General features: G+C 43.0%; 5 protein-coding genes across 7 annotated transcripts; 1 reads left to right on the top strand and 4 right to left on the bottom strand.

Annotated features, from left to right (window-relative positions):
* Window positions 1-71: 71 nt before the first annotated feature.
* LOC117569991 (acyl-CoA-binding domain-containing protein 6) lies at window positions 72-944 on the bottom strand. Its single transcript, XM_034251375.2, has one exon. The coding sequence runs from the start codon at window positions 942-944 to the stop codon at window positions 168-170; it is 777 nt and encodes a 258-aa protein (XP_034107266.1). The 3' UTR covers window positions 72-167.
* A 123-nt stretch (window positions 945-1067) lies between these two features.
* On the bottom strand, window positions 1068-1660 carry LOC117569997 (uncharacterized). The gene is made up of 2 exons (XM_034251389.2): window positions 1494-1660; window positions 1068-1403 (listed from the first exon to the last, which is right to left on the bottom strand). Exon 2 carries the CDS (start codon window positions 1332-1334, stop codon window positions 1068-1070), a length of 267 nt encoding a protein of 88 aa, XP_034107280.1. The 5' UTR covers window positions 1335-1403; window positions 1494-1660.
* A 1932-nt stretch (window positions 1661-3592) lies between these two features.
* Window positions 3593-6190, bottom strand: LOC117575269 (CTD nuclear envelope phosphatase 1 homolog). Of its 2 annotated transcripts, none has more exons than XM_034259407.2 (4): window positions 5869-6190; window positions 4817-5074; window positions 4092-4274; window positions 3593-4033 (listed from the first exon to the last, which is right to left on the bottom strand). In XM_034259407.2, the coding sequence occupies exons 1-4, from the start codon at window positions 5965-5967 to the stop codon at window positions 3842-3844; spliced, it is 732 nt and encodes a 243-aa protein (XP_034115298.1). In that variant the 5' UTR covers window positions 5968-6190; the 3' UTR covers window positions 3593-3841. The 2 variants fall into 2 exon arrangements, with proteins under 2 accessions (XP_034115298.1, XP_034115308.1); XM_034259417.2 differs by having other exon boundaries at window positions 4817-5065; window positions 5869-6189.
* Window positions 6191-7741: 1551 nt separating this feature from the next.
* Window positions 7742-13800, top strand: LOC117570514 (basic proline-rich protein). 2 transcript variants are annotated; one of them, XM_034252217.2, is made up of 4 exons: window positions 7742-8900; window positions 8996-9500; window positions 10174-11354; window positions 12266-13800. In XM_034252217.2, the coding sequence occupies exons 1-4, from the start codon at window positions 8331-8333 to the stop codon at window positions 12824-12826; spliced, it is 2817 nt and encodes a 938-aa protein (XP_034108108.1). In that variant the 5' UTR covers window positions 7742-8330; the 3' UTR covers window positions 12827-13800. The 2 variants fall into 2 exon arrangements, with proteins under 2 accessions (XP_034108108.1, XP_034108115.1); XM_034252224.2 differs by having other exon boundaries at window positions 7744-8900; window positions 8996-9494.
* A 242-nt stretch (window positions 13801-14042) lies between these two features.
* LOC117576532 (GPI transamidase component PIG-T) lies at window positions 14043-16458 on the bottom strand. Its single transcript, XM_034261360.2, has 2 exons — window positions 16156-16458; window positions 14043-15983 (listed from the first exon to the last, which is right to left on the bottom strand). Exons 1-2 carry the CDS (start codon window positions 16349-16351, stop codon window positions 14254-14256), a joined length of 1926 nt encoding a protein of 641 aa, XP_034117251.1. The 5' UTR covers window positions 16352-16458; the 3' UTR covers window positions 14043-14253.
* Between the last annotated feature and the right edge of the window lie 190 nt (window positions 16459-16648).

The following is a 16648-nucleotide window of genomic DNA, read 5'->3' as shown; positions in this document are numbered from 1 at the left end:
TATATAACAATAATAATACGAGCTGGCAATTGAATTTCGAAGAGCATGAAACAGTAAAGTACAAGTTATACTTTTCAACAGCTACGATTACGTTTTAATTTCGCACACAAAAATAAAAAGAAAAGAATATAATATACAATTGAAAATGTTGCACAAATCTCCCGCACTCAAGTGTTGCGCAGCTGCAGCGCCGCCTGCAGCATGGCACAAATCTGCTCATCCTCGGCGACATCCAGACACGTCTGTCCATCGGCATCGCGCAGCTCCAGATCCGCATTGGAGGACAAGAGATAGCGTAACGCCTCCACATGGCCACAGCTCGCTGCATAATGCAGCGGCGTCTGTTGTTCCGCATCCAATTGATTCACATTTGCCCCGCACTCAACCAGATATTGAATGATCTCGATGGCATTGCGATCGGTGGCCCAATGCAACAGCGCCATGCCTTGCTCGTCCAGCGGAGTGAGATCAGCCCCTGGCTTCAGTTGTTCACGCAAACGTGGCAAATTGTTCTCCTTCACATGATCGAAAATGGTCTTCAGATGCTCCGGCTTGGATTGCTCCTCCACGGGCACCGATTCAATGCTGTGCACCACCCAACCATTTAAGCGTCCAGGCGTCTTCTGTTTGCTGTCCCCCTCGTAGTCCTCGTCGATGCTGCGCAGCTTGGCTATGTAAGCGCTTTGCGCCTCTGGCTTTGTCATCTCGCCTAGCGCTTGCCAAGCTGACCATTTGCTGCGTGCCTGCATCTGCAACATCGAGGGGCGTGGCGTGTGGCAAACGCCCTCGGTGGCCTGCTTATAGAGGCCGTAGAGTTCGAGCAGATCCTTGGCCGCATACACATTGGCCTTGGCCGTCACATGGTTGGTGGCCAGGCGAAATTGTTGCTCCAGCTCCGACTGCTCCACATCGTCGTCGCCCATCTCCAAGTCACTGTCCGACATGCTCAATTTGTTGTAAATGCCAATTTGTACGTTTAATCTAACTGTAATCGTAGTGTTTCCCTATCCCTATCCCGCTTTCTTCCTCTCTCTCTCTCTCTCTCTCTCACTCGCTTGCTCACTCCTTTATGACTTGTGTATGTTGAGGTAATTGCCTTCGAGTATGTGCTTATGTTCGTTCTCAATTTTTTCGAGCGCCTGCAAACTCTGGAAACTAACGAAACCGTAACCCTTGGAGCAACCGGTTTTCTTGTCGAATATAACGTTGGCGTTGATCACACGCCCAAACTCCTTGAAATAGCCGCGCAATTCTTGGTGGCCCACTGTCCACGGTAGATTGCCCACAAAAATGCGGTGAACTGATTTACCAACTTTTGCCACTGTGGTTGCCATGTGTACGCAGCGTTCTTGCTCTCTCGCTCTCTGTCTATTGACACACTCTCACGTTCGCTCCTTGTTTTTCTGCCAACCGAATAAAGGCAAAAGTTAATTGTCATTCAATAAAAGTGGTAAAATTGCATTTAATTGAAAGAACTGAGAAACGAGTCTCACCTGCGTTGTTCACACAGACGTTGCGTAAATTGTTTTGGGGCGGCACTCTTGTATTTGTTGTTTTTTTTTTGTTATTAACCTCAAACTAAAAGCACAGCACAACACAATTTATCGAAAGAGTGCGATTTCTTATCGGTTATCGACTATACGCTGCTGTTACAGTGCCGCATACTTGAAAAAAAATATGAATCAATTTTGATTTGACAGCAAACAATAATAGAAACACCATAGAAGTTTGTTAAATTTATATGTCAAACATTTGTTTGCTGTTGCTTTTTTTTTTTAATTTAAAAGTGACACTGGTTCCGCAATGAATCATATCGAACTAGCTTGCGCAACTAAGCAGCCTGTTGCGCATTTTAAATACTAAAGAAAATTCAAAATCTGAAATAATATTCACAAACAGAGAACTTTAAAAAATTCCCAACTATGTTAAGTTATGAATTGCAATAACTTAGCAAAAATTAAAAAAAAAGATGTTAATAATAACTGATATTCGTTTTGCTGGCAAATTGTTATCGAACCAGTCAATAATCGATTTTTTTTGTTTGTTTTTAACGCCGCGCCATTTTTGAAAGTGAAACACTGCTGGTTTGCCATATATGTTGTGTGTTCCCTTTTTCATTTGTAATTAATTTATGATTTATTTTTCATGTTTTTTGTGGTTTTTCTTGTTGTTGGTTTTGTTTTACAAATTTCTTTTAAGCTACAAACTACTTAAAATTAACAACATCGCATACATATTTAATTAATAAACAAATAATGAATTTTCTTCATACATTTACAATAGAATACAAAAAAAAAATTAAATTCACAATTCAATTGGCGCAAGCTTGGGGGATGTTCTTCAGCTGTTTTGCTAATTGTATTTTTTTTTAATGTTGTTAAGCATTTTGAAACAGTGTTCATAAATAACTATGGAAGCGATTTGTTTCATTCTATACTTTTTTCTTCACAATTTTGTAGTCAGCCAATGAATGATTATGATTTATTTGCAAACAGTTGTTTTAATTTTTCTGATTCTCTTTTCTTTTGATAAAACATGCTACGATTGTTCAGTTAATTTCATTATGATTCTAATGAATATACATTAATATATATATATATATATATATATTTCATGATTTGGCGCTCTCATTAATCCCTAGTTATTTCATTCTCTGGGGGCATGGCAAATTGATTTAACAAAAGCCAAAAGTTTTGTGGTTTTGCCCTTAGAATTAGATGTTGAAATGAATTTTATGTTTTTTGTTTTTATGCTTTAATAGTTCTCATCATCTTATTCAAGTTTAAATACAAATATAGTACGCCTTCAATGCCATTTTTGCCTGCATGCAGGCATCTCTAATTAATTAATCTTAAGAGTTAACATAATCCTTTTACTTTTCAATCTTGTTTTTGTTTTTTCCTTTAACATATACACTTAGTCCATTGAAAATTTAGTTTTGGTTGCATTTTCGTTTCGTTTTTCTTGATTGTTTTTTTTTTTAACGAAAACTATAGAGGTTTAAAAGTTATTTGTTGCCTGATTTGTTTTTACACAAAAAAAAAAAAAAAAAAACCTATACAAAAGTTCATTAATCTTTACGTTGTTGTTGTTGTATGTATATATAGAAAACAATGTTTCCTGCCTTGTGGCTTGCATTTAATAATAGTAATCATAATAATAATAATAATTAATTTTAATGTAATTACAACAAACTATGCCTAACATAAATATATATATAATGTATATATCTATGCATATGTGTATGTGTTGTAGTTGTCTTAGCTAAAGTGTTTTTATGATATATATATGTGTGTGTGTGTGTGTGTAAGGTGTGTCTATGTCTGTTTGTGTGTCAACATAATTATTTATTTTATTTGCCTGCCTGAAAAACATACTGTAGTTTCTTGTCTCAACATCAACATCTACATCATCATCGTCTTTATCATCATTATCATCATTATAGTACAAAAATAACGCAAACAATTTAATTTTCTAGCACAAAGAATTGTATAATCGATATTGTATATATATATAAATATATGCATGTATATAAATATATATTCATATGTAGTTAAATGATACGAACATTATGTATAATTAGTTAGAAAACGTTGCATTAATTGAAAATGTAATACAGATTATAGAAAAATCGATCCATTCATTCTGTCCTATTATTAAACATAAAATTCGTTTATGTGTCACAGCACCACCTTATTTTTTTTCTGTTTCTTTTGTTGTTGTTTCATCTTGTTGTTGTTGTTGTTTCTGTTTCTGTTGTTGCTAATTTTAATTTGTAACTTCGCATCTGATGTTGATGTTAAATTTGTTGCATTAGCTACACTTGGTGGCGGCACACCTGCTACCACAGGCGATGCAGGTGAAGATTTCGCGATAACACCGAACGCACATCGTTGGTAAATCTCAGCGCGTCGAGCATGGGCAGCAACGATAATAATGCCGTATCCATTGGATCGGAGAACCAACTTTTAATGGGGATTGCATTATTTGGAAAACACCGATATGCCCCAGGCGAATTGTCAATTATAAATATCTACAAAAAAAAAAAGAATATTAACAATGTATCTATAATATATACGGGGTTTACTTACCCTATTCAAATCACTGCATATGGCTGACAAATCTTTGGTATAGGAGCCATAGTCGGGCGTGCAGTGCTGTCTGTAGTATCGACGCCGCAATATATTGCGGCCGTTGTCCAATTTGTCAGCAACAGCAGCTCCATAGATCTCCATGCTGGCCGTAAACACAACCAGATCATACCATTGCGATACCTGATTCATAAATAGATAAAGATGCATATGAGTTGGATGTCTTAATATAATTTTGGGCTTATCTAATGCCATGATTTTGTATCCTCTATTTTTTTATTCAGAATGATTAAACTATCACTAAACTAACTTTAAGCGCTAGAAGGGTAAAAGTTTAATGCAGCACAGCTTTTGAAATTGAAAGCAACAAGAGCTACAAATGCAAATGACTTCCAAACGAAGTCAAAGTTCATCAAGTAAGTAACACTTTTAAAATATGAGACATTTTTAAACGCTGCTTTAGTCACAAAAGCTGCTTATTTCACTCTAAGCACTTAGCAATTCCTAAAGAGGTTTGTTGAACCCCAAAATGAGTCAAGCTCTAAAAGACTGAATAATTGCGACTTGTTGTGTAGCACAATACACTATAATTTAGTCTGCTCAACGTTGACGAAAACGACGCTCTTCGTAGAGATAGAAAGCTTTTAAATTTGAATACGATTGAATAGAACGAACGAGCTTATCGGAATCGAATCGAATCGAAGTGTATCCTTTCGATTACTCACCACATCCAAAAAGTAATCGACATGCGGCCGTTTGTGCACAAAGAATCGCACTGGATGTCTATCGATCGTCACTTTAACGGTAAAATCGTGCGGCGTGCCCGGCTTCACCGTATTCCTGGGCATCGCATTGTGATGTGAGTGTATCAGCGTCTCGTCCAAGTCCAACACCAAAGTTTTGCGCTGCACCAAACTGAGTCGATGCCGCGACACCGGTGACAGCGGGAAGAGTTCATATTTAACCGGCTGATACTGGATAAACTAAGAGAGTTAATTTTATACATTCAAATATGTTGGCACATTCAAAATTGTAATTGTTTTATTTTTTTGTTAACGTACACACACAAACACACGCACAGTTGATGCTGCTAATCATCATTAAAAGTTTTAAGCTCAGGTAAGACAAAGAAAGTAGTAAACGAGTGAGCTTGTGTGTGTGTGTGTGCTAAGGGAGTAAGAGTGGGATGGCGGCTGTACAGCACTGCATGTGTATTTAGTCGTTGTGTTTTTAGCACACAATCACACACACACATCAAATGTAATATGCTTAGGTAAGACAAGCATGTAAGTAGTAGTATGAGTACAATGTGGAAGTGAGAGTGGGATGGACGGAGGGAGTACAGCACAGCAGCATGTTCTGTGTGAATCTCCCTATGCAATGCAGCGTCATGCTGCCACAGCACATACGTACATTGTATATGCGAGAGAGTAAGGAAACATGATAAGAAGACGACGCCGCTCAGCTGCAGCGACAGCAATTGGAAACTGTCATTGTGTGATAAAGGATTGATTGGAAGCGTGTGGAAAGAGACCCGGAAAGGTAAAGGCAAAATCAAAAGGCCAAAGAAGGGGGTGTGGGTGGGTGTGGTGTGCAATTGCTTATCGCAGCCTTGACCAGCGAGTACCGTTTATGTTATTTAATCACTGCGTGTTCTGTGATAACACGACACAACACAAGTAACACACAAAAAAAAACTAGAAATTTAACTAAATTTGAAACAAGTGGAAAGTGTGCAAGGTTTTATGGTTATTATAATTTATTGTAAATTACTTACAGCGCGCACTTGGCGATTGAACATGAAACATATGCATGTCCAGACCTTTGACAGCAGCAAAAGCAGCGCATGGAACTTCATTTGCAACAGCGAAATCATTGGTAAGAAGTTCTCTTCTTACCTCCTCACAAAAAAAAAAAAAACAAATGTCGCTAATATTCTTCTCTTTTTACTATTTTGCCCTGGCTGCTGCGTTGTCCGTTGTCAACGTCGTTTTCGGTTCTTCACTATTATTATTATTATTATTGTTGTTACGCTTTGGATCTTGGTTAAGTGAAAACCAAAAAACACACACACCAGAGCGAAAGCAAAGCAAAAAAAATAACAAAAGCTCCCCCGTTCACTCACTAAATGCAAAAAAAAAAAAACAACAACAAAAAACGCGCCGCCGGCTTTATAGTTGTAGCTGTGCTTGTTATTGCTGTGTTCCGTGTGCTTTTGATAACGCGCTCAAAACTTTTTTTGTTTTGTTTGTATTTATTTTTCACTATCGTATCGTATTATCGTTATCGATATCGCAATTATTGTTTTTTTACACACTCGCACACAAGCTCGCGCTTCGAACTGCACATATACAACACATACATACGCACGCACACATGTGCAATGAACGTGAGGCGCGCAGAGGGTAACAAAATCGATATTTAATACACACAAGCGTGCTGTGCAAAGCCGGAGAGCGCCTACAAAAAGGATGACCGTTGATTTTTGCAGTTCTGTTCGAAGTGTTTCTATTACTATTTACATATACATATACATATGTATGTCGTATGCACACGTCTATCTGCCGCACGTTTTTATTTTACATTTAACACTTGTGTTGTTGGGCTCCCAGTGTGTTTCATCACTTTTCTCATCACTGCGCTGAAGTGTTGCTGTTGCTGCTGTTCTTGTTTGTGGTTGTTGCTGCTCTCCCACTCTATAGCTCTCTCTCGCACTCTTTCTCTCACTTCTGCGGGTCTATTGCTGTTTGCTGCTGCTGTCACAATTGTTGTTATTTTTCGTTTTTCTCTGACGCTCTGCTGGCAAACTTTTTCTTTTTTTTTTTATTAACTTTTTGTATGTTCCATTCGTTAATTGTTGTGCACACAAACAAAAAATACAGTTAATTTCGATTTGGTATTTTTCTTTCGTGTTTATTGAACCATTTTTCTTCAGATGCTTGTTGGCGCGGCAAATGAATATTGCACTTTGATATTGAGTAATCTGGTTCTTGGTTTTTGTTTAATAATTCGCACGCTCACACATGCATAAACATACACTCACACAACACACACATACACTCGCTGCTTTAATCAATTTGGCTAAAAGCCAGTCCAACAAAATAAATTGTGAAAAAATAAGAGATTGATCGCTGTGAGCGTGCTATTGTTATCGTTAATAGTTATCGATATGTGTTTTACGATGTACCCCTACACTTGATGCTGCCGGTTGTTAAACAATATCGGCAAAAAATGTTGCAAAATTAATATACATATATATGCATAAGTTTTCAGTATGTAACTAAATTTTGCAAATTTTTGTAAATTCTTTGAAGCAATACTCATAACTTCATGGTACAGACACAAATTTTATAAAATTTTAATTCGCTGAATGTGAGCAGAAGAGCGCCATGTTGGCATACGACCAACCGTCATGCAAACTGTTTTAATACAATTTTATGAAATAAAAGTAATGCGAGAGTGCGCATAGTTAATAAATTTTATTTTATTTTTAAGTTTTATTAATTTTAGAGAAGATATAATTAGCGGCTCAATAAATGCAAAGTTTGGCCATGCGGACGCATCATGCCCAGTCTGAACGTGTATCGCATCATGCGCATCGATAGTTTTTTTTTTTGTTGGATGGTAATCGACCGGCCGCTGTAATCGTTGAAAGCGTCGTTGACGTTCTTTGCAATTTGCAAAAGTGGAAAGAAAAAGAAAAATTATGTAGACTTTTTCGGCCAAAAAGCATATCATCAAATTTTGTGCTAAAAATTATAGAGTTTTACATCGCAAATTAAGTGAACGCGACACGTGCTAAATTGCTAAATTCAGCTGGCTACTTAAATAAAACACAAACGAAGTAGTTTGCAATTTTTCATTTATATATAAAAATTTGTGAGATATATATATATAAAATATATATATAAATGTGCGTGTAGTTGTGTGTGCACGCGTGTGTGTGTGTGTGAGTGTGTTTTAATGCGGCGAATGCGAAACCGAATGTGAAACCGACTTAAAAAAAAAAAGAAAAAGAAGAGATAGAAAAAAAACCGCACTCAGCGTAGACAATTTTAATTTTATTTAATTGACGCGCCGCAAACTACAGTCGAGCAAGGCGCGTGGGCAGCAAGCGTAGCAAACAAGAGGAAGGGGAGCAGGAATTTTTCTTTCACACACCGTTTGATAATAACCGCTAAAATTGTGGAAAAACAGGAGAAAACTCCCAAGCGGAAGAAGAAGGCTGCAGCCAGTAAAATGTCTGCAGTTTATTCGCCGCAACCGCCGCCGCCGCCGTTGCCGCAGCAGCAGCAACAGCCGCAGCAGCAACAACAACCCGTGCAACATCCGCCGCCGGGTTCGGTGCAGTTGCCGCCACCGCAAATGCCGCCGCAGCAACAGCAGCAGCAACAACAGCAGCAGCAACAACAACAACAGCAGCAGCAGCAACAACAACAGCCGCCTGGCACTGGACAAGGAGGACCGCCGCCAGGTGGCGTTGTCGGCGGTGTCGGTCCCATGGGACCCATGGGTCCCATGCAGCAGCGTGTCGTTGGTCCCGGCGGCGTTGGCGTCGGCAATCCCGTGATGATGGGCACTCCGCCCAATGCGGTGGGACAGCGCGGTGGTGTGCCAGCACCGCAGGTTAGCTCCGCCCAGATCCAGAAGATGCTGGACGAGAATTGCGGACTCATACAGACCATACAGGACTTTCAGAACATGGGCAAGTCGCAGGAGTGCATGAGCTATCAGGTGGCGCTGCATCGCAATCTCGTCTATTTGGCGCAGCTCGCCGATCCGCAGATGAACATTTCCCAAATACTGCCCGTAAGTTTGCCCCTTCATTCTTTACCAGCTTCTCCCACTCACTCTAACTCTCTCTCTCTCTCTCTCTCTCTCTTTATCTGTATTTCACTCTTTAGCCTCCGCACATTATGCAGACGATGCAGCAGGGCAATCAACCGCCAGCGCCGCACAGCATGATGGGTGTTGTTGGCGGTTTGGGCGGCGTACCGCCACCAGGTCAACAACAACAGCAACAGCAGCAGCAACAACAGTTGCCCGGCCAGCAGGTGGCACCGGGTGCTCCGCCACCACCGGGCAGCGTTATACAGGCGCAAATGCAGCTGCAACATGCCAACGATGCAGGAGTTGGTCCTGTACAAATGCCACCGTATCCGGGCCAACAGCAGCAGCCCACGCATCCCGGCATGCCGCCGGGTGCCCAACAGCAATCTCAACAACAACAGCAGCAGCAACAACAACAGCAGCAGCAGCAACAACAGCAGCAGGCGGGCCAAGTGCAGCAGCAACAGCAGCCGCCGCAAGTGAGCCAGGCTGGGCCACAGCCACAGGCGGGACCGTATCGCAATGTCCAGGCCGGCGCCGGGCAGGCTCAGGTCGTGGCCAATGCAGCGCCCAGTAAGTGTAATGTATAGCACATTTATTTCACCTATAATATGCAACTTGGCAATCGATGTTTCATCTATTTGTTTCTTGAAACAAATGGAATGAAACATGCTTAAGTGTTTAACTGCTTGAAACAAACGAAATGAGACATGCTTAAGTCTTGAAATTCTTTAATTCGATGCTAGCAATTCATTTCATTTGTATCAAAATACATTCTTCCTTTTGTCTGTTGGCGTTCTTCTATTTGCTGTTGGAAACAAACGGAATGAAACAAGCTTAAGTGTTTAACTGCTTGAAACAAACAGAATGAAACATACTTAAGTATTGGACTGATTGAAACAAACGAAATGAAACATGCTTAAGTGTTGAAATTAAGCAAAGCGATGTTAAGCAATAATGCAAAGCAATTAATTTAATCTGTGTTATACTTTTTCTTGCGTTCAGTTATTTGCTGTTTGAAACAAGCGGAATAAAACACGTTTGTACAGTTATTTGCTGTTTGAAAGAAATCAAATCAAATCTATGTACTATTCGAAACAATCGGATAAAAACGTTTGTGTACATATTTTCTGTTTGAAACAAACGGAATGAAACACTAAATCACTTGCACTAAAGAGCTTGCCGTTTAGTTCTTAGTATTGCTATTCCTAGCCTTACTAAATTGTAATCTCTTGCTCATCCTTCCATACAGATCAACAACAGCAGCGTCCCAACAACGGACCTCTGCCGCCGGGTCAAAGCCAACCGCCACCACCGCAACAACAGCAGCAGCAACAACAGCAGCCGCCGAACCAGCAGCAACAGCAACCACAGCCGGGACCGGGCCAAGTGCCGCCACCGCAAGCACAATATCGCGTCAACTACCAGCAACAGCAGCAACAACAACAGCAGCAGCAACAACAGCAACACGGTCATTATCCGGGCTATCCGCCGCAATCGCAGCCGCAGTACCAGCCACAAAACGCTTATCCCTATGGACCACCCGGTCAGGGTTATGGGCCACCACCGCCACCGCCCAATGCACAGGCGGCGTATCATCATGCCGGCATGCCGCCCACATCGACAGCCGGTGGCGCCCAAGGTGTGGTGCATGCGTACCAACCGAATCCCAATGCTGGTGGCGCCGCTGCGGGCGGACAACAACAACAGGCACCGCCCCCAGGTGCGTATCCGCCACCGCCGCCCACACAGCAAGTGGCGCCCGGCCAACAGCCGCCGGGTCCGCCGCCCACACAAATGTACGGGCCACCGCCGACGGCCGGAGGCCAGGCGGGGCCACCGGGACCGCCAGGTCCACCGCAAAGTGTGCTGCCCAATCAGTATGGGCCACCGCCGCCACAGCAGGCGGGCGCCGTGCCCGGCGGTCCTCCGCCGATGGGCCCCTATGCCGGCTATCCGCCCAATCAATACGGTCAGGCGGGTGCGCCAGGTGCACCACCAGGTGGCGGCTACGGGCCACCGCCGCCCGGCAGCCAATCCCAGTCACCGTATCAGGCGTATCAGCAGGCCACGGGCGCACCGCCCGGCAGTTATCCGGGCCAACCGGTGCCGGGGCCACCGAATGCACAGCAGGTGAGTGTGGCGGGCTCAAATGCTGGGCCGCCACCACCGCCGGCCAGTTACAGCACGGCGCCGAGTCAAACACCGCCGCCACCGCAGCAACAGCAGCAGCAGCAACAACAACAGCAGCAACAACAATCGGCGCCCAATCAGCAGCAGCAGCAGGCGGGCAATCCGAATGGACCCAATACGCCGCAATCGACGCCGCCGCCGCCACCGACAGCTGTGGCGGGTGTGCCGCCCAATCAGCAGCCGCCGGGCGCGGGTGCCGCACAACAGCAGCCACAGTATGCGCCACAGCAACAGCAGCAGGTCAGTGTTGAAAGTATTGGGACGACTTTAAGCTTTAAATAGTATTTTAAAATTAAAGTTCCTTAATTTATAATATTTGCATAGGATAAGTATTATTTTTTAATTAGTTGGTTTATGTCCTAACTAAACGATAAAGTGAAACATTTAAGGTAACTAACCTAAAGTCAAGTTATTAATAACATTCTTAAACGTTTAGTTTTCATCGTTTAGTTAAGACACTTATCCTAAACGCAAACCAAAGCTAAAGCTTTAAAACTTGTAAATTTATTTTACAATATTAATGTCCCTTATTATTTTAATCACTTTACTTGCAGCCGCTGCACAAGCAGCCTGTAGTATTTTAAAATTACAATTCCTTAATTTATAGTTTTTGCTTATTATAACTCGACTTAAGGTTAATTTCTTTAAATGTTAATTTATCATTGTTTCGTTAAGACACAAGCTTTTCCTAAACACGAATCAAAGCTGTAGCTTGCAAACCTGTAAAATGATTCCTTATCACTTTACTTGCAATGACTGCACTTAAAGTTCCTTAATTTATAGGTATTGCTTATTCTTACTTCTTTAAGTGTCTTTTTTTCATCGTTTAGTTAAGACACAAACCACGGTGCATATTTCCACCAGTACTACTAAAACTATAAAACTTGTACATTTATTTTAAAATATTAATGTCCCTTACTAAATTAATCACTTTACAGCAGCCTGCAATATTTTAAAATTACAATTCCTTAATTTATAGTTTTTGTTATTATAATAACATGACTTTAGGTTAGTTATCTTAAGCGTTTAGTTTTCATCGCTTAGGTAAGACACAAACCACAGCACATATTTCAACCAGTACTTATCCTAAACACGAACCGAAGCTATAGCTTGCAAACTTATTAATCTAATCCTAATCCCTTTACTTGCAGCCACTGCAACAGCAGCCTGGACAACCAGGACAACAGCTGAGCGCCGTGGTGTCCGGCGTGTCTCCGTTGCCCACACAACAGCAGCCAACGTACTCGACGCCACCCACCAGCGTGGGAGGCTATGGCACACCACAGCAACAGCAGCAGCAACAACAGCAGCAACAGCAACAACAACCACAGGGTGGACCACCACCACAGCAACAACAACAGCAACAGCCACCGCCAGGCGGACCGCCAAATGCAACAGCGCCGCCGCCACCAAATGGCGCCACGCCACCGATGGCGCCCAATCAATATCAGCCAGCGCCGGGCGGACAACCGTACGGCGCACCGCCGCCACCGCCGCAAGGTTACGGGCCACCGCCGCCGGGTAGCGCGTATCCGGGTCATGGGTATCATCAGCCGCCGCAGGCTGGCGGCTATGCGCAGTATCCGCCAACGCAGGGCTATCAAGGCTATCGGCCGGCGCCAGGCGGAGCACAGATGCCGCCACCGGGAGCACCGCAAGGTCCACCGCCAGCGGGCGCCTATGGTTACTACGGCAATCAGCCGCCACAGTGAAGCGTGCGTGTGAGTGAAGAGTGAGTGAGAGAGCGAGAAGTATGAAGAACATGAAACATGGAAAACAACAACAACAACGACAACAACAAAAGAAATCAACTCGAAGCTGTCGCCCGCCTGTACCGCCAGTTGTCTCGCTCGCTCTGCTGCAAAGTAGCCATTTAAGCCAATGGCCTGAATATGTGCGTGTGCGTGTGAAGCACATTAATACTTCTAAAAAACATTTAGCATTAGTTTGTACTTGTACTTGTATTTGTAGTAATTGTAATTTGAGCGAAGAACGAAAGAACGAGGGCGAGAGAGAAAGTGACCGTGGAGACGTGTCCATTATGCATATATAGAAATATATCTTAACTCTTAACATACACATACATCTAAAATTACATTTATATACGCAAATTTCATTTCCACTCTCTGTAATTGTCCCCTAGTGTTTTTTGTCTCTTTTTAATCGTACTATTTTTTTTTTGTCGTTTTATTGTAATTGTACATCGATAACGTAATGTCTTCAAGTCGCGTGTAAAATGTAACTTTGCATAGTTTTTACATACATACATACATATATATTTTTTTAATGCCAATTTTTACATTCAACAAACAGCAAGCACATGGCAGCATCCAACAACAAACAAGCATAAGAATAAAAACACAAAACATATAAGTAGTATTTAATGATCAAATATTCCAATAACAAAAACAACAACAACAAAACTCAACTCAAACTCGACTATTTCACATAGGCACACGCACGTGTGCATGTGTGCGAGTGTGTGTGTGTGTATGTGGACGCACTTTAATCTAATTGTAATTCATAAGCAGCGGATAAAAAGAAGAATGGCAAAAGAATGAAACGAAAAAGGATTAAATGATGTTCGATATGCCGATATACGTCACTCATTGTCATCGATAGCATTTACATTTAGACATTTGGCAACAATTTGTGCTAAAGCTAAAACAAAACAGATACTATTATTATTTAAAAAATACTTACGTATAAAAATGAACAAAACAAAAAAATAATAAAAAGCGAAATGCATTCAATAAAAACAAAGACCTGTCTCAATTTGCACACATCGCCGTGTTATGTATGTGTGTGTGTGTGTGTGTGTGTGTGGACGCCTGTTGAAAAGTGTTGCCTACTTTCCAGACGTTAAGTGAGAGTTAACATTAACTGCAGCTAAAAAATGAGCGTTGTAACTAAATTAAGTAATACACATTTTATATGGACATGAAGCGCTTTATTTGATTGAACAAGTGTTATCGAAACATGTCAAGCGCCATTATTTTGTTTTGTTATCGAAATGACTGTCGTGCTTTGGAATATGTTTATCGGCAGCCACCCCATCGGCACAAGAGCGACAGGAGTAGGCGCTGATTAAGAGTATGCATCGATGCTCTTCTATCTCTAGTCTTGCCATCTCAGTTTATCACATGTTCGCCTGCTTCTGCTCATTACAAATGACCGACTCTTGCTGTTCCGCTTCCTTCTCCTCATGCTGCTGCTGCTGTTTTTCGTCTGTTGCTGTCTCCTGCACTGATGTTGCCTCCTCCTTCTTGCTACCCCAGCGTGACTTGAGCTTGTGTATGAGCTTGCGCAACAGATTGCGCGGCATCGTCGTCTGTCGCTCGACAATCATCAATTTGGTGGCCACACTGTGAATGGGCCCAAAGGCCAATGCAACCACTGTGCACGCTAAACAAATCACATTATACGGCATGCTAAAATCCGGCGTTGGCAGCGACACAATCAACGCCTCCGTGCGCAGCGTCAGCGTATAACTTGGTCGCGACGCATTAAACGAATCCTTGAAGAGATGTGCCTCCGGCGGCAAGGCGCTATAATTGCGGCCCATGGGCAACTGTGTGCTTATAACAGCAGCACCAATATAATGCCCGTGATTCGCATCCGGCGGATACTCGAGCCACTTGAGCAGCAAATAGTCCACCTCGATGGTAATCATCGCGCTGCTCTTCGCCGGCAGCACAAAACCAATCTCCAGATGTGTGGGCAATTCACGTTGTTTCCCAGGCGCATAGTGCAACAGCTTAAATGGCAACTCATCATTCACATCCGTGGCGTACTCGCGACGTTGTTGCGCCTTGTTGCGTATACGCAACGTGTGCAAATAGGCGTGCACATACCAAGGCACCAGCTCGAGCAACACCACCGGCAAATCCTCATAGTGTGTGTTGCGTATCTCGGTGGCAATGCGTCCACGTTTCTGTCCATTCCCCAGCAGATAGCGATGCGCATAAAGCGGTGGCAAGTTCAATGCACTAACAGCCAGACGCCGTCCTCCTCCCGCTGACTTTTCACCGATCCAGGCAATGTTAAAGAGTCGTGTAGCATCCGGTGCTGCCGCCTCAAATTGCTGTTGTATGTCATAGACGCCATATGACACCCGATGGCCACCGCGTATGCTGCTCACATTGAATGCGGGCGGCGGCACCAACTGAAAGCGTTCGCCTTGCTCGCTGCGTTGCGCATAGATGCGACTGCTGGTGGCCAGCTCACAGTAACCATTCAGTCCCATGCCAAAGAGACGGCGCAACGAAAAGTCCGTGTTGCTCTGCTCCAGCAATTTGAGATCGTAAACCAGATTCGCCGTTTGGGTGAGCTCCACAATACAGTTGTTGTCATCATCGTGATCGCATAGTGTGCGCACTTTGACGCCCAATGAATGATATTTGGTATTGTGCACAAAGCCCGAGTTGAGCAATGTGGCCAAACCGGATGCACTGCCGCATGGCAATAGTTTCTTCCATGGCGTCAGATTCTCGGTGCAAACAATTTCCCGTGGCAATGTCGCATAGCGAACGAACTGCTTGCCATTCTCTCCGGCGTGGTGCATGAACTGCGGCCGAAAGATGTGACGCGGTGCAATGCTATTGGTGTTGTCCACAAAATTCAGCGAGGAGCACAATACACCGGAGAACACATTGGCCAATTGCATCCATTGTTTGTTCACCGCATCGTTGGTCAAATTGCTGGCACTGAACCACGCCCACAACTCGGCACCACCGGTGGCATCCACAATGGGATAACCCCAGCTCTCGTAGCGCCACAGACCTTGAGTGAGGCTAATGTGCAGCTCCTTGACATCGTAGGTCTGCAGGATTTCGGCAATGACGCGCGGCGTTAGTTGTGTGTGAAAGACTGCAAAGTGGAGAGGAAAGCAATAAAGCAGTGCAGCAAATTCTAGACACTCGCTTGCAACGGACAAATGTAGTTAAGATAAGAGGACAGGATACACTTTGAAGCCTTGGCAAAGCGGGTGAACGGATTGCAAGCGAAGTCAATATATACTATGTAATAAGTTGTTACTCACGATTGTTGCGATCGCCGTAGTGCCATCGCGTGGTGAACTGAAAGTATGTGTTTACATGGTCGCCGGCAAGCGGACGCACCACTAGCTCTTCATGGAATTGCTCATCGGGCTGGTGACCGTGAGCCGTTGGCGTTAGCGGCGTCCAAAGCAGCAACAGCAGCAGCGGCGGCAGAAATGTGGACAATGCGGATAACATTTAGTTGATGCGACACAGCAATAAATTGCTCATTTAATCATAAATAATACTTTGTATTCTATGGCATCAATTAAAATAGAGATGTTGATATGCCATCGATATATCGATTACAGTACGCTCGCACCGGGTTGAAAGTATCGATATATGTGTAGCCTGCCTGTCATTCCGATAAGCATGAAATGACACTTTTTTCAAATCTTTGTTGTCAAACATATGCGAACCCCTCTTGCAGCAAGTATTTGGCTGCCATTGTTCGTCAATAATACAAAAATCTAAACAATGCCACCCAGGTGCGCC

This window comes from Drosophila albomicans, chromosome X (assembly GCF_009650485.2).
Source record: "Drosophila albomicans strain 15112-1751.03 chromosome X, ASM965048v2, whole genome shotgun sequence".
Taxonomy (NCBI): domain Eukaryota; kingdom Metazoa; phylum Arthropoda; class Insecta; order Diptera; family Drosophilidae; genus Drosophila; species Drosophila albomicans.
The sequence above is the reverse complement of the archived record's forward strand: the minus strand, read 5'-3'. Positions and strand labels throughout refer to the sequence as shown.